This window comes from Sus scrofa, chromosome 3 (assembly GCF_054392235.1).
Source record: "Sus scrofa isolate SSC_HxYL_T2T_F1_AM1 chromosome 3, Sscrofa_HxYL_maternal_Yorkshire_Landrace_v2.0, whole genome shotgun sequence".
Taxonomy (NCBI): Eukaryota; Metazoa; Chordata; class Mammalia; order Artiodactyla; family Suidae; genus Sus; species Sus scrofa.
Genome location: NC_139385.1, coordinates 144,479,035 through 144,501,477, shown reverse-complemented (window position 1 = coordinate 144,501,477; position 22,443 = coordinate 144,479,035). Strand labels below are relative to the sequence as shown.

The following is a 22,443-nucleotide window of genomic DNA, read 5'->3' as shown; positions in this document are numbered from 1 at the left end:
GTCACCTGGGCAGCTGACTGTGACCTTCACTGACCGTGACAGGCCGGCCGAGGTCCATCTCTGACACGTGGCCACTGGTCTGTTTCTCTGCAGAGACGGGAAGTCCCCCTCTGCCCGGGAAGCAGGCTGTCCTCGGTGCCCAGGGTGGGGCCTAGGACACCCTCCCGGCTGAGGGGCGGCTCCTGGGAGGAGGTGGGCTTTGAATGCGTCCCTCAGCCTGTCCGCGGTGGGGGCGCTCACGGCCTCAGCCGCTCAGGCTGTGACCCCTCCTCACCGGAGCCTGACCAGGGCCCGAGGGTCTTCCGTCGCGCTTCGTTTCACTTTGCAGATATCGCATTGTTCACTTTCGTAGCTTGAGGCCACCCCGCGTCACCCACGTCCATCAGCGCCATTTTTCCAACAGCTTCTGCTCACTTCACGTCTCTGGGTCACATCTAAAAACATTTTTTTTAATTTTAATTTTGTGAGTGTGTGTGGCTGAACCCTCAGCCTATGGAAGTTCTGGAGCCCAGGATAGAATCCTCGCCTCAGAAGTGACCAGAGCCCCTGCAGTCCGACACTTAATCCACCGCACCACAGTGGGAACAACTCTGTGTCACACTTTAATACTCTCGAAACAGTTCAAGGATTTTCATATCGTTATATTTATTATGGTGTCCTGTGATCTGTACGTGTGTGTGGTTTTTTTTTTGTCTTTTCAGAGCTGCACCTGCAAGATATGGAGGTTCCCAGGCAAGGCGTCAAATCAGAGCTGCAGCTGCCGGCCTGCACCACAGTCATGGCAATGCTGGATCCGAGTCGAGTCTGAGACCTGCGCTGCAGTCTGCGGCAACATCAAATTCTTAACCCACTGAGTGAGGCCAGGGATCAAACCCTCATCCTCATGGAAACTATTTGGGTTCTTAACCGGCCGAGCCACATTGGGAACTCCTTTTTTTTCCCTTCTGTGGTCACTGATCTTTGATACAACTATTGCAAAAAGATGACAACGTGCTGAAGGCTCAGATGAGAGTTAACATTTTTTAGCATTACGGCGTTTTCAGCGAAGTACGTTGTTTTTAGACATGGTGCTGTCACACACCCCACAGACTACAGTATAGGGTAAACACGCCTTTTACATGTGCTAGGAAATTAAATCCACTTTACTGCGGTCTCTCTGGTATTGTGGGTCTGGACCTGAAGCTGCAGTCTCTCTGAGGTCCACTGGTGACTGACAATCCTGGTACAATTTAGGAGAAGCTGAGGGACTGCTGCCCGTTTTCCCTGTGCATTGCATGTGGGTAATGTCACCTCCTGTTCCTGGGAAGTGGGCAACATAAGATTAACCCTGAAAGGCGTGTTTCTGGGGGTACATACGACCTTCAAGGGTCATCAGGCCTGGGGTGGCGGATTCCATTCTTCCCTGAAGGGACAGGACCTGGAACCCTGGCCCCCCTCCTGCACAGGACAGGCTCTGCCCCACCCTGACCTCCACGCGCGGGCAGGTATTTCCACGATGAACAAGATGTGAAATGGCTGTATTACGCCAAGCCCTGTATGGGTTCACGAAGTACTCGACTTTGCTGAAAACCCAGTCGAATTTGCTTTGCGACTCTATGGACTAATCCTGGCGTCATTTACTCCAGGCATAGAGCACAGCCTAGATCACATCTTAGCCATGCGTCTACGCTGCACTCGTACTCATCATTCTGAGGTATAAGTAAAATATATGCAATTGCTTAAATTATAACTGAATTTACATGATGCCAAACCAAAACCAAAACCAAAAAACAAAAATCAGAAAAAGACAGACGTTTGGACTTGAAATGACTGATAAACGTTCACGTTCAGTTTGCACACGTTGCTCAGGGCTCGGAGTTCCGCCCACGCGAGGGATGAAATGAATTCCAAGGTAAATTAAAAGAAAAAGCAGCACAGAATGTGCTTGCCTTAGAGATTGAACTAGAATTTTATTTTCTTTTATTTTCTCTAGACCGGCCACGGTCTCGGGCCCCTTTTTGGGGGTATTCACCCTGCTCCACGTCCACCACACCGAGGCGGCCAGGGACCGCAGCTCGGCCTGGCCAGACCCCTTGGATGGCCGTGCCCGCCGTCTCCAACCTCGGATGCCTGTGGAGACGTCTTGGTACCAGGGCTGCCGCTCACGCCCTAGGGCACAGGGCGGCCCCAGAGCAAAGACGCGCCGGCCCCACGTGTGCACAGCGCCCAGAAGGACAGCTTGGCCCACAGAGTACGGCGCACCTGCCGGGTGCAAGAGAGGAGTCTGCCCATGAACCACAAAGCCCGCGCTTCCTCACACTGTCCCCAGAGCTACACGGTTCAGACCGTGGTTCCGAACGGCTGGAAGTGGACACAGAAGCATGTGGCTCCCGCAGGCTCCTCGGAGGAAACAGCCCACTGTGCGAGCTCTGTCCCTAAGCCGAGCCGAGCAGCCAGCCAGGGGTGTCCCCTGCTCTGCACGCTGGGATCTGGTGGCCCCCGGGCCACACGGTGTAGACCAGCCCGGACCCACGTGATCCCCTCGGCCGGAGGGCGGTGGCCGGAGGCCAGGCAGACCCTCCTTGACTCTGGGGACGCCTCTTTCTTTCCCACCTCTTTTCTCTCTCTCTCTCTCTCTCTCTTTTTTTTTTTTTTTGGAGGGGTCTCTTCAAGCCGAGGGCCTCGCCCCATTCCGACTGCCCGCTTTACACCCCCGATTTCAGACAGCTTTCTCCTAAGGTGGTTTCTTTATTTTTTAGACGCAGCTCTGATTCCCTCGTGGGACACGTCACCTCAAGAAGGTCCCCATTCCCAACGGGCTGGGGGAAGGAGCCCTGCTCCTGCCCATGGGAGGGGACCCACCTCTGCATGGACCTTGGACCCAAAGGCCCTTTCCATCCCCTTTCAAGGTGGGCCTGGCATGAAACAGACGAGATCCTCGGCGGCCAGGGCCTGAGGCCCCCTGGGCTGAGCTGGAGCCGTGCCCACCCTGCGGCCGCCGGGCCTGGACGGGAGCTGAGCATCTCCATGTGCCCGGCCCGCTGGCCCTGCTCCTGACACAAACCTCGGTATTGAAGAGATCGACTGGCAGCAGCTTAGCCTGCTGGCCTCTCGGTGGCTCTCCTGGGATCTTATGTCACACCTGCTCTTTCTCTTGGATGACTTGAGAGCCGTTTCTTGCCTGAGGAGCTGGTGGTGCCATGGCGGGTGTGGGGGGGAGGTAAGGGACACCAGAGGGGTCCTGAGACCTGGCATCCTGAGACCTGGCGTCCTGAGCAAGGCCCCGTGGGGCAGTTTTGTGGCCCAGGTCTCGAAACCCGCCCTTTGCCCGCGGACCCAGCCCAGCAGGTGCCTGCCAGCGGCTCTGGGTGCGGAGGGCGGCCCAGAGGGTCGGCGAGCGCACAGCACGTACCTCCGGTGCGAAGCGTAGTTGCCGGTGATGTGCCCGGAGCCGTCGCAGCCAGGGGTGGGGCACCTGCAATTAAAAAATGCAAACTGGGCGATTTACTTGGAAGAGAGAAAGTCCCCTGAAAGGCAGCTTTCTTATTTATCCAGATTTAAAGTCTCTTTAATGCCGGACCTCTCTTGGTGGGGGTGGCGGGTTCCAACGGGAGGGTCCCCAACCTGGCGCATGAGGTGTGCCCGCAGTCACCACTGCCACATCAGGCGTAGGCTGCCTGCTTGCCTCGGGGCATGGTGGCGGGGGACCAGGGATCTTGGGGCCACCGCCTCCAGTCAACTGCACCCTCAGGCCTGCCGCTCACCCCACTGTGGCCCCTCACTCCACGTTCCCTCCCCTGTCATGACCTGGTCCCTGGGAGTTAGATGAGGGGCTTTCAGACCCTCATCGGGCACTCAAGTGGGTTTGATTTACCTTCAATCCCTTGCTACTTTGAAGGACCTGAGTAGAGATGGGGTCAAGCAGCCCCCCACCTCAGCTGGGAGGCTGAGATCAGCCCAGGGCCCCCAAAGCCTGAGCCTCAGTGTCCCCAGCAGCCCCACCAGGCTCCTAATGAGCACCAACGGCGGGGGGTGTGTGTGGGGGGACGACACACGTCTTCACACGTTGTATAAGCACCGACCTCCGCGTAACCGCCAAGCAGGTGCCATCTCAGCAGCTCGGTGCTGAGAGGCGGTTTCACTTTGAGCTGGGCCAGCTGCGCCTGTACCCACCAGGCATGAGAATTAAGGGCCAAAGTGAAGAAAGAAATACGTTTTCTTTTCATTAAGTTTTAACTGTCAGGAGACAGGATGAAACGATCTAGCGACGCTGCCAGAATCGGCAGCGACCCTCAGCTCATGGCCTCCATCCTCACTCACCCAGCCCCTGAACTCCTGGCAAAGACAAAACCGCACATGTAAAAGAGTTAACAACTGTAAATGCTGCTACGAGATTTCAGCTTTTGCTTTCCACACGGATGATGGGTGCTGGGCACAAGCCAGCACATTCCCGGCTTGTGGACAGACTTGCTCGAGATCCGTGGGTGTGTCAGCGCGATGGGCGTGCATGGAAGGGGGTTAAGGTCAAGGGGGGAAGGTCACATTTTGACACTTAGATGTGCCGTCAACCGTTGGCCTTTAGACCCTGCCTAAGTCTCAGTTAGTCCCGAGCAAAGGATCATCTCAGATCTCAGGTTCGGAACCAACACTTGGCACAGCATGGGAGGGTTAGAGTTTAATTACAGCCTCTGCTGTGGGAAAATAAAAGAGGCACTGAGGGAAAAGGGGTAGAGAGATGGGAGGTGTGTGCAAGTGGAATTGGGGTTTTAAAAACAGGCGTTTGAGGCAGAACCAGTTTAAGTGTCTCTAGGTCAAAAACAACACGGGCAGCAGATTGCTGACCTGCCGTAAAGTAACCCTTAACTCTGATCACAAAACTATTCTGTCGATAATGTAAACGGCTGAATTTAAGCACCGGTTTCCCAAAGGGCACCTCCCTGGGTGGACCCCCAACCCTGGAGGGAGCAACACTTGAAGGCGATAAGAATCATTTGGAGAGAAGCTAAGCCCCAGGCTTGTTTCTGTTTTGAAAATGTATCAAAATGTAGCAAGACACAGCAACGTTTCCTACCAGCCAACAGTATACACTTGGCCTTGCTTTTTGCTCAGACAAACCCCTCTTAACTCTTGCTAATTGAAGTGCCAAAGGCAAATTTATTTAAAATGTATTCATTTAAACATGAGTAGAAATGGTATGTGTTCTTTCTGAGCAGGAGCAGGAGGAGGCTGACATATTCGGCTCAAATTTAAAGCGAATCATAACCAAAAAAATGCAAATGAAAGTTCGATTTTACTCATGATAAAGAAAAGAAGGAAGGATTTTCGGAATAGTCTTGTGTGTTTAAGCTGTTTACAAATGCACCGTCTGATAAAAAAGGGGCATTTCAAATGTCCTTCGTCACTATGAAAACAAAGAAAATACTGCTTTGGCTCAGTTTCAGAGCTTTCACTGTGTCAGGAAAGAAAAAACATTCCCAGAAAACAAGCCAGAAAGTGGCCTGGCTTTCTTGAAAGGTTTGTTTTTATTTTCAGGGTTTCAGGTTAGGCAGGTGGGCTTGAATCCCTGGCCTGCCTCTTGCTGGTGGTGTGCAATTAGACCCTCTAAATCACACCCATCACGGGGGGAGGGGGCGGGCGGGGGACGAGCAGGAGAGAGGCTGCCTGGTTCTGAGTGTGTCCGGGCTGCTCACTCTGCCCCCTCCTGCACCTGCTGAGGCTGCGGAGGCCCCGCCTGTGCTCACAGCACCAGCCGGTAGTGGTTTTCCCAAGGGCGGTCATTTGGCCTTTCATCTTTAGGTGGAGCTGCTGGACCACACAAGGCGGCCCAGGATGGGTCCTCAAACACTCTTTCTTCTACCAGCTCCATGTGCTCATTTCCATGTTACTGTTCAAGGCTTCAAGGGTTTTAAAATCTCTTAGATTTACATACAGATTTCCTCGCTGTAATAAACCTCCACATTCAAAAATACATTTTCTGAAGTCGGTAAACGAAGGAGGGACTATTCATCTAACAAAAAGGGCCTTTGCTTCTCAGATGGCGCCTACTCCAGCACCCGTGATGACAGGCCAGTGTAAAACTGATGCACGAAAATCCAATTTGCATCTGTCCATCTAGAGCACGTCTCTTCCATGAAGGGAGCCCTCGTGGGGCCCTCAGAATCCCCGTGGATAAAACCAGACAGCAGCATGTGCTGCACAGCCTGGGTTTAGAAAAGGCAGCAGAGATTGACTGCGTTGCCATGGAAACCCCCGAGGAGGCAGGCTCTGTGCTCGGCGCTCAGGGGAGGCCGCCCCAGCGCTCTGTCCTCCCTGCTTTCTGCCAGTTGTCACCGACAATCACACCAGGGCTATTTTAAGTTCCTCTGGCTAGAGATGCGAAGTTGTGATAAATAAAACACTTGCTTCAGACACTTTCTTCTCTCCAAAGGTACGACTGGTAGCACATTCTGAGACAGGAAATGATGAAATCTTAGCATCTACATCCACAGCTCACGGATATATTCCAGACAAAAATATCCATGACCCCCTGCCTTGTCTGTAATCCTGCATTTGCCTTGGGATTTAAACAATATCAAGAGAATGTGTTTGGGGTGCTACATGCTATGATCTGGCTGGAAAAATTGGTCTCAAATAGTCATTTAAGATTATTGACGGGAAAATCATAATAAAATGCTTTAGTCCATGTTTACATTTTGCAGAATCCAGGCAAAAATCTTAAAAAGAAAATCAGGACCACTCACAAACTTCTGGATTTCTGATTTCCTGGAACGAGCCTTTCTCAAGTAGGAACAGACCCGGGTTCTGTGGCTTTTGTGGACTTAGGGCACCAGAGAGATGTCTGAGCCTGAGCCTCCCAGGAGGCCCTTGTGCTCTGCTGTCCCCTGACCGTCTACACTCAAGGAATCACTGCGCTCACACCCGCACGGGGTCCTGAGACGCATCAGCCAACAAGCACTCACTCTCCGTGCAGCTGAAACCCTTGAGGTGCACAGGACACACCACAGAACACGGCCACAGTCCAAACTCTCTCCTCGCCTTTGCCTCCGCTTCGTCCTTCTGCAAAGCAGAATTCGTCTCCCACTTACGAGTCCACAGCCCTGGCCCAGGGCAGGAGAGACGGAGATGGTGGAATCTACGGCACGAAGCTGTGTCACCAAGTGCCCATCAGGACATCTTGAAGGTGCTTCCTCCGTGTTCCACCACCCCTGCCTCTTTGGAAAATAGACAAGGATTTGCTCAAGTTGTCTTAAGTCACTCGAAGTATGGCATTTTCTTTGTGAGAGGAGTGCCTTCCCCTCCTGTTAAATGGGTGTCCCCGGCGAGCCTGTGCTACAGCACGTGGTGGGCTGAGCCAGGCCTGCCCAGGACACCACCCAGATGCCCTGCTCTTGGGGTCAGGGCATGCTGCTGGGCGTGCTGGGGGCGAGGACCCAGAACCGGGCAGGTTTCTCCTTGCAGCCCAGAGGCAACCGTGCCAAGGGCAGCAGGGCCTGGGAGCTGCTAAGGCCGCTTGGAACCCCGTCTGCCCAGGGCCCACCTCACTGGCAGGCCCGGGATGAGGCGAGCACACCCCCCCCCGCCCCCACAGCCAGGGGGCGGGGAAAATGTTTTAAGTCTTGACCCAGCCGACTGCCAGTGGATGGAGGGTTTGGGGTGAGCCTTTGCACACCGAGGTGTAGGGAACGGACGGTCAGCGGGCACCTGCTGGACAGCACTGGGACCCACCCAATACTCTGCGACAACCTGCACGGGAACAGGAGCTAAGAAAGAACGGATGCGCCTGTGCGCAACTGTCCCTCCGCTGTGCACCCGCAACTAGCACCACATCGTCAATCAACAATACTTCAATCACATTTTTAAAAAACGAAAAAGAGTCTTACACACAAAGGCTGAAAGTACTTCCAGCACGTTTGAGCTGCTTCTGGGCGCGACCTCACCAGGTGAACCCACCGGTAAGGGTGCCTTGCAAATAGGCCGTGCTTTGAGTGCAGCAGCTGGAACACAGAAAATGCTCATGGGATGTCCTCTGGGCTAATGACATAAAATGTCAGACGGAGATTCTGGGGGTTCTTTGAAGAATTTCACCAAGGCTCCATTAACAGCCCTCCTTGCGCCCTTCTTTCACGACCATTCCATCAGAGGAACTTCTTCAGTAAAACAAAAAATACTCTCAATTTTTTTTTGCTTTTTTTGGGGGGGGGCACCCGAGGCACATGGAGGTTCCCAGCCTAGGGGTCAGATGGGAGCTACAGCTGCCAGCCTACACCACAGCAACAGTAACTCCAGATCTGAGCCGCATCTGCGACCTACACCACAGCTCACGGCAACACCGGATCCTTAACCCACTGAGTGAGGCCAGGGATCGAACCTGCATCCTCAGGGATACTAGTGAGACTTGTTCCTTCTGAGCCACAACAGGAACTCCTAAAGACTCTCATTTTTAAAAAATCAAGAAAATGTAAATGCAGGCCTTGTCTATAAGAGCAAAATATATTTGTGATGGAATGACTGGGTCACCATGTAAAAGACTTGTCCCCTTTATATAAAAAGTTCAATTCCAAATTTTTTTTTCTTTTTGCCTAAAAAGATGTGGTTCTAAAAATGTATTTCTTTTTTTTTTTTCTTTTTTTTTTTTTTGTCTTTTTGCTATTTCTTGGGCTGCTCCCGAGGCATATGGAGATTCCCAGGCTAGGGGTCCAATCGGAGCTGTAGCCATCGGCCTACACCAGAGCCACAGCAACACGGGATCCGAGCCGCATCTGCAACCTACACCATAGCTCACGGCAACGCCAGATCTTTAACCCACTGAGCAAGGGCAGGGACCGAACCTGCAACCTCGAGGTTCCTAGTCGGATTCGTTAACCACTGCGCCACGACGGGAACTCCTAAAAATGTATTTCTTTATTTTGAATTTTTTTTTGGTCATATGTATGGGAAATGACAAAGAAATGCAGAGGAATGCAAAATAAAGGTATTTTAAAATAGAAAACTGATACATGCTGATTCTTAGGCTAGACCTCTGCAATTTTCTCCCCAACTAAACCAGGTCACTTAAATGTATATCGCTTCTGCCCGATTTCTTAGATGTATGACCCGAAAGTCGGGTAAAGCCAACAGCTTGTGAGTCGCTTTTTCAGTTTGTAAGACGTCCAACAATTTTCTCTCTTTTTGGAATATGGCGTTGAGTGTGCAGTCTCTGAGCTTCCCTCTGACCCCTGCCCAGCGCCCTTTCCTGGCAGCTCTCCGGGACCCCCTGCCTCCCACCCCAGGGCTCAGCCTCCTCCCTCTCTCATCCACAGCAGGAACACAGACCTCAGGCACAGACCGCACCGAGGCCACGGGAATAAAGCCCATGACCGCACTGTGGCCTTGTGCCGTGGGCCTTGGGGAGGGCTGGGGTCCCTGCCACCGCACGCCCACAGAGGGGCTGGGGGCCCTCGCTCCCTCCGCAACCCCAGGGAAGCAGGCCTGGGGGAGGCTCTGGCAGACTGGCCTCCCACTTTGTCCCCAAGGTGCGTCCTGGAGTTTCTCCTGACCTTCGTTCCCCCTCCTTTGCGCCCCCGCCGCCGGATGCTCAGGACAGGGAAGGATCCCGGGTCCCACACACTTCAAATCGCAAGGTGAACCTTTGATGTTACTACGTTTGGGTGAGAGTCTTGCTTTGATGAGACTTTTTAAAGACCCACCTTTTTCTTTTGGTCGAACCACTTTTCTCTTAAAATTAGACTCAAATACAAACAAACATGAAAAAGAAGGATAAAAGTACCCTTCATATGATGTAAAAGAACATTTCATTGTGACGACTGCGACGTGGAATGGATTAGACCTCAGGTCACTAAGAGGGCGGAGGGTGGTCTTGCAGATAAAATTCAAAGTTGTGCTTAGAGGGGGTCTGGGGCTGGAAGGGCACCGAGGGGGCTGTATGGTCACCGGACAGCAGGTGGGCACAGGTGGCGGCTTGCTGGGAGCGGGAGTTTCACCCAAGCCCTGAGGCCCAGTGACTGGGCTGTCCGAGTGGGCTGCACTTTGCAAAGTCCACTTGGGCGACTGGCTCCCTCCCGCCCACTGAGCAGCAGTGTTGGCTTAGCAGGGTTAAAGTTTGCCTCAGAGGCTCACCCGCCTGCATTAGCCTGGGGACCTCCAATGCCAACCGTGTGGCCCCCTCTGTCCTCCCCCGCTCAGGCCCCTGGGACGCCTTGGGGGTGGACGCTGCGGGGGCCCTGGCTGGCAGTGCAGGCGGTGAGGGCTCGGGGCACTGGCCCTCTCCGGCTCCATTTCCAGGGCCTTTGCTGTGGGAGTGGGAGGGCGGGGCTGCGAGCGCAGTTCTGCGGCTCAGGCCCCTGCACCTGGGAGCTCTCCCATGCAACTCCTGGGTGTCCGTGTGGCTCTGCCTCCCCGCGCGGTGCCAACGAGCTCGGACCCTCGGCGCCACCCTGAAGCGCTGCCCGCTGCCCGGTGTCCCAGGTACATCCAGGGACAGGCTGCTGTCCAGGGTGGCTAGCGCACCTAGCACATCCTGCCACCCCTCTCAGTAACGGGGTGTGCCCACGGGGACTGCTGCAGGAGCGCATGCAGGCCCAGCAGCAGGGGGGCGGCTAGACCAGAGCTGCGGCCGCCGCGGGCACAACTAGAATTGGACGCGGAGGCCCCACGCAAAAGAGAACATACGCAGGTGACTGTTGGAGAACTCGCCCAGAGACGCCGCGTCTGCACGTCCTGGGGCGGCCGCGAGGGGCACGCAGGGACCTGGGACCGGGGGAGAGCGTGGGGAGGGGACTCACCTTGCAGAGCACCCTGAGCGCTAGGGACCGGGTTTTGCGGATGGAAAGTGAGGGGCTGGAGGCTGGTGTGGCCTCAGGGCAGACCTGGGGGTGTGGTGCCCCCCACGCCCCCCAAACTCCCCCAACACCCCGCGGGGTGAGAAGGCATTTGTGACCGCGGTCTTCAATGGTGACGGGTCGACCAGGGGCTGGTGACGGACCGTGGGTGAAGTTCACCAACCAGGAGAGGCAGGGGGCTGCGCCAGGCTGACCTGCTGAACACCACGGACCAAGCGGATCGCGCTCCAGCAGAAGCGGGAGGCTACGGTGCAGGGGCTGTGGGCAGTGCGCTCAGGCCATGCCCCCGCGGCTGCGGGGCACGTGGCATGGGCGGGGCCTTCAACCAGCTCCCCCCTCGTGGCTTCTGGGGCTCTGGAGACCCGGCTGAGGCTGAGGGTCAGCATCACCGTGGGGTCCCCACGGACTTTGGTGTCCGCGAGCCACGGGGTCACGTGGCTGGGATCTCAGGACGGTACAAGCCGCAGTGACCCCGTGGTGTCACCTGGTTCCACCTCTCTGTCCCTGGGTGGATTAGAAGTACTCTCAGGGTAAAGAGAGGGGGTTATCTAATCTGAAAGCAGTTCCGTTTCCTAAGCCGTGACCACACTGGGCCGCCGGGAGTCCGGTCCTGGGGCAGAAGAAAGAAGAGCTTCTGCAGGACCCAGGGGAGGGGGCGGGGAGGGGGCGGGGGAGGGGACTGGCCACTTGTCGCTTCGAACTGAAGTCTTGTGCCTGCTTTTAATGCGTTCACGACTGTTTCTCCTAGGTTTTAAAAATGCGTGTCATGTTTGTGGATCTCTAGCCCCTCTCAGAGAAAGTGTTTTTATTTCAAGTAGGAGAATTATGAAAGATTCCGAGCTCCCTGAGCAGCCCTGGGGTCCTCGGCCATGTCTCGCGTGTTCGCTCCTCTCTCCTGCCCCCGATCTTGCCTCCTGCCTGCTCCCCTTGTTTACAGCTCTCTGGTTTTTAAATAGCTTTCAGTTTGTTTTCTCCTCTTTTGGTCTCTCTGGCACGTCTTTCTTCCCTCTCTGGAATCTGCCTTTCCTCCCATCTCGCATCTTATCTTTTGGTCAAATTTATATGATTTCACAGATGCCTAGTTTTGCAAGTTTTTAGAAATAGATTCATCAGATATCCTTCCTTTAAAGGCAAGGAGATGAACCCAAAAGGTGAGCTGCGTGTTTAAGGTCACGCAGTGGGGAACACAGCCCAGCTTATAGCAGAAACCTCTCCTTTGCTGGTGCTTTTTTACTCAAGCAGATTCTTTTGAAATGTCCTCTTTTAATCAATAATTCCTAGCCTATGACTCTATCATACGGTCTTACCTGCACTTTGGGGGGAAGCTCATTTGATTTTAAAGACCCGAGAGTTTCTCTGTGCAGGTTTTATTCACGGACCGTGTGGGGCTCTCGGCGTCTCGGAGGAGGCAGAGTGGAAGCCAAGGTCTGTGATTTCTGTGTCAAAGGCACAGACACAAGCGTTTCTTTCTTTCTTTGGCCACAGTGTGCAGTGGCTTGATGCGGGATCTCAGTTCCCAGACCAGGGATCAAGCCCAGGCCCCTGTGGTGAAAGCGCCGCGTCCTACCCACTAGACAACAGGGAGCTCCCCGTGAGCATGGCTAAAGCTGACTTCTCTGCACTAGGAGGAGGGACAAGAGGGCCGAGGGGGCGTCAGGACACCTGCGGCCCTGTGGTCCGGATGGGCTCAGGTTCCTTCCACGGAGGAAAAGCCCAGGAGCAGCCGGAACGCGCCAGGGACAGCCAGGAAGGAGCTGGCTGAGCACGGCGGGGCCGTGGACAGAGGAAGAGGCGAGCAGGGGTGAGGTGGTGAAGCCACAGCACGTGGGCTCGGCCTGTGACTCCCCGACACCTGAGACCAGGCCCCCAGTGACGGCCGCACAGCGCCTGAGTCCCGCGCTGGGGGCCCGCCCGCCCCGGGCCCTCTGGGAGCCTGGGATGTTCTCTGGGTGGTAGGAGCACAGTGGCCTGGCTTCCCACGAGCAGAGTCCACGCCAGAGGAGCAGGGCCTCCCCCGGAGGAGCGCGAGGCCACGTGGGGAGAAGCAGACAGAGTGAAGGAAGAGAGACACCGAGCAAAGCCAAGCCAGGAGCAGCTGGGCAGCGGGCTGGGCAGCGGGACTGGGGTGGGGGTGACCGTGCGAGGCCCCGTCCCTCCCCAGGCCCGGGTCTGGCCTCCTCCTGGGGGCCGGAGCAGGGTCCTCAGGTGCCCAAGGGTAACAAGGGCGCAGGGACTCGGGCCAGGTCACTCGGGTACAAGGGCAGCATTTAACTAGAGAAGGTGCGAGGAAACAGTCCTGGCAAAGCTTTGAGAGGAGGATGGATCTCTGGTGTGGAACCTTCCCGAAGAGTTTTCCCATGAGACCGCTGACAGAGGAGAACCTGGGAGCCCTGAGCCCTGGGGTGATCACAGGGAACGCGGGTGCCATGTGGTAGGCAGATGTCCCCCCAAAGGCCTCCAGGGCTGAGGTCCCGGGTCTCGCCCGTGGCCATGTCCAGCCCTCGGGGAACCAGGTGCCTCTGCAGGGGTTGCCAGCAGGCCCCCCTTCTCTGGGCGGCTGGACATTGTGGGCACCCCTCCCCAAGCCCTCCTCGGGCGCCGGCCCCGGGGCCGGGCACACGACTCCAATTCCTTGAGCCACGGCCTCTCCCACGGGCACCTCTGCTCCCCAGCACGTGCCCCGAGGTCCTGCTTCTCCTTGGAACATTCCAGCCGCCCTGGCTCCCGGGTGCTGGGGCTCCGGCTGGAGACCTGGCCTCTCCTCCGCTTGAGCGCTGTCCCTGTGCTCCTGCGTCCCACTGATCTCAGGGCTGGCAGGGAGGCGCGGGGCCCAGACGGAGCAGGCATGTGGTCTCTCTCCACTGGACCTCCGCCGCCCGTTCGTGGAGCAGTTGTTGCGTGTCAGTTTTCTGGTTAGCAAACCCGGTGCTGGAGCTGGTGTGGCCGGCTCGGTGGCCGGGGCTGCTCGGTGCATTGCAGAGGCGGGTGGTCCTCCGTTAGGTGCTGCTCTCTCAGGCCGGAGCTGGTGGGCTGCCTCCCCTGTCCTTGGTTCCTGGGCTGCTGGCCCTGCCCCTCCAGCTACTTCATGGAAAGCGGGTTGAGGACACTTTCTGGGCAGGTGTCAGCTTGCTGACCAGCGAGGCTGCGGCACTGACTGGGTCGGCGGTTGCGAGTGCTCCTGTGGCAGGGGCTCTGACCAGGATCCAGCACCTGGCCCTCTGAGCACCTTCCCCACCCCTGGTTCGGACCCGTCGGGTCTTACGGGGACAAGCATCCCACTCAGAGGGGCTGGGTGGCTCCCGCCGTCCTGGGAGCTGGCCTCAGGTGGCGGAGCTGGGCAGGGAGGCAGGTGCGCTCATCAGGGAAATGAGCAGACCTGTCCCCCAGGTCACCGTGGACACACTGTCCCTGCCTACGCTTCTGTCCATGAGCGCGTGTGCCGAAAGCTGTCCTAAGGCAACCTCGTCATCAGTCTGCTGATTGTGGAGAAACTCCGTGTCAACAGCGTCTCTATTGAGTAGAAAGCAACTCCGGTCTGATTTTTAAGAAAACTGTTTTAAGATGTGGCTGCTCCTGAGTGTATTTTGATGGAAACGTCACTTGCCTAGCACTGAAAATGTGTTTCATAGGAAATGAATCACATTTAAAAATGATCTTTGTTGTGTAAGCTACAAAGGAAGCCTAGGAGTAATTTTTCTGGAGCAAGGAAGGAAGGGAAAAGAGAAAGAAGAAAACCTTTTTCACGGGCAGCATGCAGTGGTCAGGAGGAGTGTGGTTATTCTGAATTTTCCTGTTTCACCAGCAGATGGGGGGAAGGTGTGTGGGGGGCCATCTTCGGCTCTGAAGGCAGGGCCAGTGTCCCTGAGGGGGAGGAAGGCTCTGGGGGGTCACGTGGGCAGGGAGGACACTCTGGCCACTTCCCTCCACAGCCCTGAGGGCGGCCGGACACTGGGCGGGACCACAGGGCGGAGGCAGTGGGTTGCTATGGCAACCTCCTCCCTCCCCGCAGTCGTACCCAGGGTGCCGCTGGTTGTGCAATGCCAGAGGATCTGGGAGGCCTGGTTCGGAGCAGCAGGGGCCGAGTGGGAGCTGCCCCGCTGCCAGGGAGGGCGGGGCCCCCGGGGAGGCAGGGCTCGGCTAAGCCAGCCTGTCCCGCAGACGGCGGCAATGCACAGCCAGAGCTGGGACCCGCCGGGACACGCACGCTGGCCTTCACAGCCTCAGGAGCCAAGGCTCAGAGCTTGGAGGCCCTGCAGCCAAGATCCCCGGGGCCACCGGAGAGTCTGGGTCCCAGAAATTCAAAGCCCAGGTGCACTTCTGTGTCCCAAGATGGAGGTCGGCATCTCGAGCTGCCGCTGTCCTTGCCCTCCGTGCGCAGAGGACAGCATGACGCCTGCGAGGGCCGGTGTGGGACCCCTGCCACGTCACCCTGAGAACAGGGTGGGGAGCAGCTGCAGCTGAGGGGAGGGGCAGCACCCTCCCAGCAGCAGGTGTGTACACACGTGCTCTCCACGCTGGGGCAGGTGTGCACGTGTGTGTGCAACACATCCACGGGCTCAGAGAGGAGGTGGGGGCTCAGGGGCAGGGAACGCCTTCTGCTCTGGGGACGTGAGGGCACATGGCATCCCTGGCATCCCCCGGCCCTGACCTGTCCCTGCTCCCCTTAACTTTCCCCAGACCAGCGCCGTGGTTGTCACCTCCCCACATCTACAGACAAAAAGATCGGGGGTCAAACAAAGCCCCCCCAATCAAACTCGGCTGAGTGTGATTTTCCTGCACCTGGAGCCGCGTTTGCCTCGTTATCTACAGAGACTCTCGCTCCTTACATCTGGGAAGAGCTGTCGACCTAAGAAGGTGCAGAAATGTAAGGACACGAAAAATACACGAACTCCATCCTCTGCTGGTCAAAGAGGCCGTTTGAGGGGTGGGTGCACCCTTGCCGCCCTGCTTCCAGTGAGGAGAGAAGCACAGAGGCCGAGTCCCTGCTCCTGCACCATGTCAACGCCTCTCGGCTCCGGGAGTCCGGAGTCCCAGTGATAAGAATTTCCCCGCGAGGTTGTTCACTGAGGTTATTCCCCGGTGCAGAGACGCCTGGATGCCTTGCTGGCAGGGCACTGTGGATGCCAGGAAGTCCTCACGCTGTCACGCCTTCTAGTGGCTTGCCGCCGGGGTGGGGGGCGTCTTTTTCTGGCTGCTGTCACCCCTGCTTCCCTCTGTTTGTCCAGGACCACGGAGAGGGCCTGGTGGCTCTGGCTCCTGAAGGTCCCCAGAGAGGAGCCGCCTCAGGGCCCCGCCCCAGGCCGACCCCTCCCCTGGCTGCTCTGCGCGGGGTGGGGGATGGGGCCAGGGAGGTCCCCTGGGCAGAAGCGCCCCCACCTTTGCCTCCGAACGCTGCGTGTCTTCAGCTGCCTTTGGACCAGACAAGCCCAGGTTGTGGAGGGAGGCGAAGGCAGCCTTCTCTGGACCAGGTACCGGCCCTGCCTCCGGTCGGCCCACCGTCAACCTAGGCATCCTGCTCTGGTGACATCGCCAGGGGCGCTTTATGTGACGCTGCTGTTTCGCTTCTGTACTTTATCAGCGGCCACCGCACATCAGAAATGCTGTCACACTGTCTTCCCCGGGTGTGGGACACCGCGCTGAAGCCCTGTCTGCTGAAGTGCGGCTTTGAAGCTCCTGCTGAGGCATGATATGCATCTTGAGAACCGCACAGAATTGGAACAGTTTCTGGTGTGCAGGGCCCAGTCCCCAAGCCCACCGACTGGGTTCAGATGGTGGCTCAGTCACCCTGCCCCCTGCTCTGGCTGTCTGCGGGGCGGGGGGCACGTCCAGGCTTCTGGCCGCATCGCCGAGTCTGCACCGAAGGACCAGCAAAGGCCAGGAGGATGCTGGGGAGACAACAGGCGGGGACCTGCCGAGTGTCAGGTGGGACAGCACGGCCCTTCTTGGTTCCTGGTGTCCGTTCCCAGGCTTCCCAAAGTCATTAATTCGGTGAACTGAACACCACGTGACACAGAGTCTAAACGGAAGCCTCCTCTGTTCTAGGTGACGCCCTCCAATCCAAGGCCGACCCTTTAAAGCCTCTTGGAAACCACCATGTGCCCAAAGCAGTGTCTGCCGGGAGCTGCTGGGAGGGACACCGGCCAGGCTGCCGCGAGCCGATGCTGACCGCCAAGTCAGGGCAGTCCTCGGCCCTGCCCCCAGGTCCCCGTCCTGCAGAAGGAGGATCCCACCCACCCGTCTGCCGAGCTCAGCCCCCGCCAGCCTCACCCCGGCACCAGACCCATGACCCTGGGGACCCCACTTGAGCCCTGGGGAAGTCGTGATCCCACTTTTTCTGGGTAAGAAAACTGCATTCCGGGAGTTTAATTGGCTCGTCAAGACCACGCAGTTACAGAGTAAAAGGATGGCACTGACTCCTGCGCCCCCAGGTCCTGTGCCCCCGACCCCGACCCGGCCCAGCCGCACCACCTCGTCTGCCTGCAGCGTCTCAGGGTCTGAGACAGTGACTGCAGAGGTAAGAGGGCTGGGGTCGTGTGGATGAAACCGCAGCAGAGTGTTTGAGAGAAGAGAAGGGCCACGGAGTGTAAGATGCTGCCACGGAGTGTAAGAGAATCTAGACTTCAGCCGAGATCACCATTTCGGACACCGGGAAGCCGCGATCACAGGCTCCCTGAAGCTGGCGCAAAGGTCACGCCTGAGACATGAGCTCAGAAAGAATCCCCCTGGGTTTGGGGTGAGACGTGTTTGCAGACACACTATGGCACAGCCCTGACACGTGACCGAGGCTGGGACAGCCTCCTGCAGGTGGAGCGAGCGTGTGCCTAGGAAAGTTGAGGTGTGACCAGCAGTGACACAGGCCGCCTGGGACGCCGGGCTCTGCTCCGGCTTGGACCGGTGCAAGGGCAAAGAGAGACGGCTTCTCAGGAGCCCCTCTCAGAGCCGCAACGCCCGGGGAATCAAGATGCCTCGATGTCTATCATGTTCTCATCTTAAAACACATGTCATCCAAAAAAGGCAAGGGAACTGAAGCAAGAATTCAAGGTAGGTTGAAAAGTGACAGAGAAAAAGACGATCAAAATATGCCAGTTGGGCAAGTGTTTTAGAATTCAGAATGGGGGGAGAAGAGAGTGAAATTGGAAAGTGGGGGCTGGATCTGATGCGAGTTTGATGGGCTGATGGACAGTTTTATTTGATGATTTTCAAGCTGATTTGCAAGTCTGATATGAGCATTTTAAAATAATACCATATTAGACAAGAGCGAGCAAAAGACGTATTAGGAAAATGGAAACCTTTTATCTTTGAAATATTTTGATCTTGGTTGTTGGCGTTTCCAACAGCAGAAGTTTCGTTCCGTTCGTTTGCTGTTGGAATTGGGTCAGCTGTAGGGGTGACTAGCTTTGCCTTCCCCCAGCCCCCCGGCCCCCCAGTCCAGCCGGCCTGACATCGGCGCAAGCCCCACGGGGGCGGCTGTTCCGGGCGCTCTGCCTCGTCCCAGGCCTCAGTCCCTCCGGAACGAACTCTCATCCCCCGGGGCCTGGGAGCGGGCGCTTTTCTGAGCCCTTGACAGGCGTGGGCCCAGCTGATCCTTATAAGGGACCATCGGAGGGCACAGGAGAGGCCACGCACCTTCTGAAGGCCACCCAGAGGTGCGGGCCACGTGGGGTCCCAGCTGCCGCGCTCTGCCCCTGCCCCCGGCTCCCGGAAGAGGGGCTCTCGGCGCTCCCCCGCGACGCCACCACCCAGAGGCCAGGAGGGGCCACCTCCTCATGCTTACGGTCGTTCTTACGTCACACGTCTGAACACCCAGAGGTGTTTCAATGCCTCCAGGTCTCTAAAGGCTCTTCCCTAAGGCAACTGAAATATCCTGGTGAGATTGTGAAAGGATTTCTGAAGAAAGTAACTACGACACACATCTCAAATACTGGCAACGAGGCAATAAACAAACTTCTCAATTGTTTCTACGGAACCTAAAATCCAGCTGCACTGGGGAACCCCTGAGGAAGCGAGCGCCCCAGACAGGCGTTTTCAGGGGCGAGAAACCTTGTCAGGACAAGGCGGAGAGAAGCAGAAAGGCCTCGAGAGACGGCGGAGCCCGGCGTATGGGCGGGGCACACGCGGTCACCTGGGCGCCTTCTGACGCAGGCGGGCTTGAGCCAGGATCCACAAAGTGACTCAAAGCTCAATTAAACTTGCTCAGGATGGGTCCAGCGCTGGTGAGAACCAGGCCCCTCGCAGGTGGCCTCGCCGGAGCCCACGTCCAGTGGGGCCGGGGGAGCCTGAGCCGCGCGGTGAGGCCAAGCTGAAAACACCACCTGTGTAACTGAAACCACCAAACGGACCGGACAGCGCCCTGGATTCTCCTGGGGGGTCAGAAACGCGGGCCAAGGCGATGGATCAGCTATTGGGCCTGAAAACATCCTAACGGAAAACCCGGGCGTGTGCGATGTGCGAACATCTCCAGTGTAATAAACAGCGGCTGCGGGGGGCGAGGGGCACGGAGGAGAAGGCCGCCCGAGGGAAGCCGTGTGGGGACGGGGAGTGGGGGCCCCCCGCGAGGCGGTCCCGCGGGTGGAGCTCATTCCCCGTGCGCGGCGTTTTAAGCGGGGGTATAGATGGAAGCGCCAGCTCTTCCTCCCACTGTGCTTGGACGCAAGGGACTGTGGTCCCTCCTCCGTGCAGACCAGGTGGCCGGCGTTGGGGGGACAGACCTGCCTCCTCCCACCCCTCCGTGATGGTGCTCGGTCTCCAAGCCCTGCGGACCCCGACCGCGCTCGCCGCAAGGATGCTGGGTGTCGGTCGGTCTCAGGCTCGGGCATAGCTGGCGGCAGCCAGGCTTTGGGCCCAGCTCCCCACCCCGGCCAGTGATGCTGTCTCCAGCCTTATTCACTCAGAACCCACCGGCCTGGTGCCACAGGTGCGGCGCATGCTGGGCAGCAATACCAGGCCGCACGCACCATGTCTCCGCTCCGCGTGGCTCTGTCCCCGCAGAAGCTGACAGCAGAAAGCGCATCACCTGCCACAGCCTCCTTCCACTTGGAGCAGCAGCGTCTCAAGTTCTCCGAACCCTCCCAGGCCCGGTGGCCTGTCTGTGCCCGTCACCAGGGAGGACTGGGCGCGGTGTCGCAGCCTCGGCCGCCTGGGGCCACCGGCCGGGCTGCCTGCCAAGCCCCTGCCTCCCTCTAGTCCTCCCAGAACCGCGGGTTCCTTCCAGGCTGTGCCCCGCAAGTGGCCTGACTCTGATGCGCTCATCGACTCCCTTTCTCAGTGCTGGAGTCCCAGCCCGGGGCCAAGTGCTCTGTGTGTGTGTGGGGGGGGGTGACGCCGAGGCCCTGAGTGCCACCCTCAGGAGCCTCTGCTCTGTGCCCGGTGCAGGTGACCACGCAGCCACTGTGTAGGTGGAACATGACGGCTGCAGAAGGCGGCCAGGCCGGGGGGCCGTGGTGTGGGGCTCAGAGCAGGTTTGGGGTCCCCTGGTTGGCCCCTGGAGACAGGCTGGATTTGGATCGAGAGAAGGTCAAGGGAGGTCATTACAAGTGAATGCGGCTGCTTTGCCAAAGGCCGAGAGGGCCGGGCCGGGGCGGGCGCCCCCAAGCTCTCGCCCGTGAACTAGCCCCACGCTGTGGGCAGTCGTTTGAAGAATTCGGGAACATGCTCTCGGGGTCTCCGCAGCCATCTTCAGCCTCCAGGCGAAACAGCCCGCAGGTCCATGTTCCAGCGCAACGCAGGCCCTTCTCCTAGGAACGAAGATCCGGCCTCACGGGCCTCCCTGCCCGAGGCGGGGCTGGCGGTCGGCTCAGCAGACAGATGCAGGTGTCGCGGGCCTCATGGCAAGTGGGAGCAGCGCTGGGCGACATCAGCCTCTGCGGAACCAGCTTCCCAGGAACCTCTGGTGTTCCCTGTCTCCGACCCCAGGGCGTCGCCCCAGCCTCAGGCTGCCTTGTCCCTGGAGCCCAGCAGGGAGGGCGCATCTGGGGCAGGGCGCTGGATGCGGTCCTGTCGCGCGGAGCTCAGCACACCACCGTCACTTTAACCCCTGGTGCCTACGCCGTCCTCATGGCTCAGATGTCCACTTCGATTCGGAAGTGTCCTTCTGCCCACGCCCCACGCCAAGATTGCGGCCAGCCGGGAAGTGGGGGCCCCTTGCTGCCGCCCGTCCCGTCCCGAAGGGGTGAGAGCGGCCTGCGGCTTGAGGGGCGGCCGGACGCCACAGGGAAAGTCTGTGCCAGGACTCGGAGCTTCTGCAGAAATTTCCACTTCCGGGCAGGGACCAGGTCACCCTGGCCCCCCATCCTGGGCCCTGCGGGGGACCCAGGGCTGGGTGGTCTCACTTCCGTCTAGTCGAGCAGCTTCGGCAGCCGGCTGTGTGCTTGGGCCCCACCTCCCCGACCTCCTCGCCGCTCCCGGGACCCGATTCTCACCTCCCCAGATGCCAGCTGCTGGGGGCACCTTCGGGTGGGGCGATGCCCCACGACCCCCACCCCCCACGCCCCTTGCCGCCTCCCTGGGGGGCCCCATACTCTGCTGACAGTACCCCCCGTCTGACTGCTGCTCACTCCCACGCTGTCCCACCACGTCCAACCTGGATGGTCGCCAGGCCCCTCCCCCAGCCTTCCTGCCCTCCCCGGTCCTGAAAGCTGTCCCTGGGAGTGGGACTCGGAGTCCCGCTGGGCCCTGAGAGCCCTGACGAGGCCTGACCTCTGGCGTTCCGGCTCATGTTCTGGAACCTTCCCTGGCTGCCCCACCTCTGGTCCCCTGGTGTCCCTGGAAGCCTCTGTGTGGGGGGGTTGTGCTCCTGCCATTGCCCTGGTGGGTGATCAGGTGGGGGGGCCAGTGTAGAGGAAGGGGGGCTCACCTGCAAACCACAGGGACAACACCCGCCTCGGCCTGCTGTCCTGTTCAAGCTCGGATACGAGTTGTCGGGTCTGTAAAAGCCACAGGTATGTAAGTCCTGTCACCTCACAGCACGGCCCCGTCTGTGATTCCCCCATACCGTGAGTGGTCGGCTGGCGGGCGGTGCACGCATGGGCTGCCGGTCTTCCCGGGCTGGGGCCCTGTGGGCGTTTGCTGTTCTAAGTTGAGAGGGAAGATAGAGAAACGGCCCCCCTCCCGGGGAACACTATGCAGCTATGAAAACAAGAGTGGGTAACCTACGCCAGAAAGGTGCTTCAAGGCGCCCAGCAGGTGTGAGTGGTGGAGAACATTTATCAGAGAGGTGAGGCCACACGTAAATTTTCTTGCCTTACTTTCTCATTTTTTTGAGCTTATCAGATTTATTTCCAAAAAGTCACGTAAAAATGTCCTGGTCTTGGTAGGTGCACACTCCCCCCAGCTCAGAGGCCCCCTTACACACGTGCCAGGGTGCCCGGTCCCTGCAGAACGAGTCATCGAAACGGAACGAGAGGGGGTAACGGTACCCTCGCCACCGACCGCAGGAGAATCAATGAAGCAGCATCGGGGGCTGAGAAGCCGCCTTCCCGCGCCCTCGAGGGCACCGAACACCGAGGGGGCTGTGTGGAGGGCGCGGCCGCGGGTCCTGAGCTTGGGGCCAAGGCGGAGCTGCTCTCCGTGGCCCCGGGGTTGGACAGGAGCTAAAACAAATCACCGATTTGAACCCCGGCCTGTGAAC

At 58.2% G+C, this 22,443-nt stretch overlaps 1 protein-coding gene across 50 annotated transcripts in view; it reads right to left on the bottom strand.

Moving 5' to 3' along the window:
• MYT1L (myelin transcription factor 1 like) overlaps positions 1-22,443 on the bottom strand; it is a 365,227-nt gene that overhangs the window by 28,115 nt on the left and 314,669 nt on the right. For all 50 annotated transcript variants that reach the window (XM_085020083.1, XM_085020074.1, XM_085020067.1 and 47 more), the window contains one exon: positions 3,392-3,454. In XM_085020083.1, the coding sequence (XP_084876209.1) occupies positions 3,392-3,454 (63 nt within the window). The remainder of the gene's footprint in view (positions 1-3,391; positions 3,455-22,443) is intronic.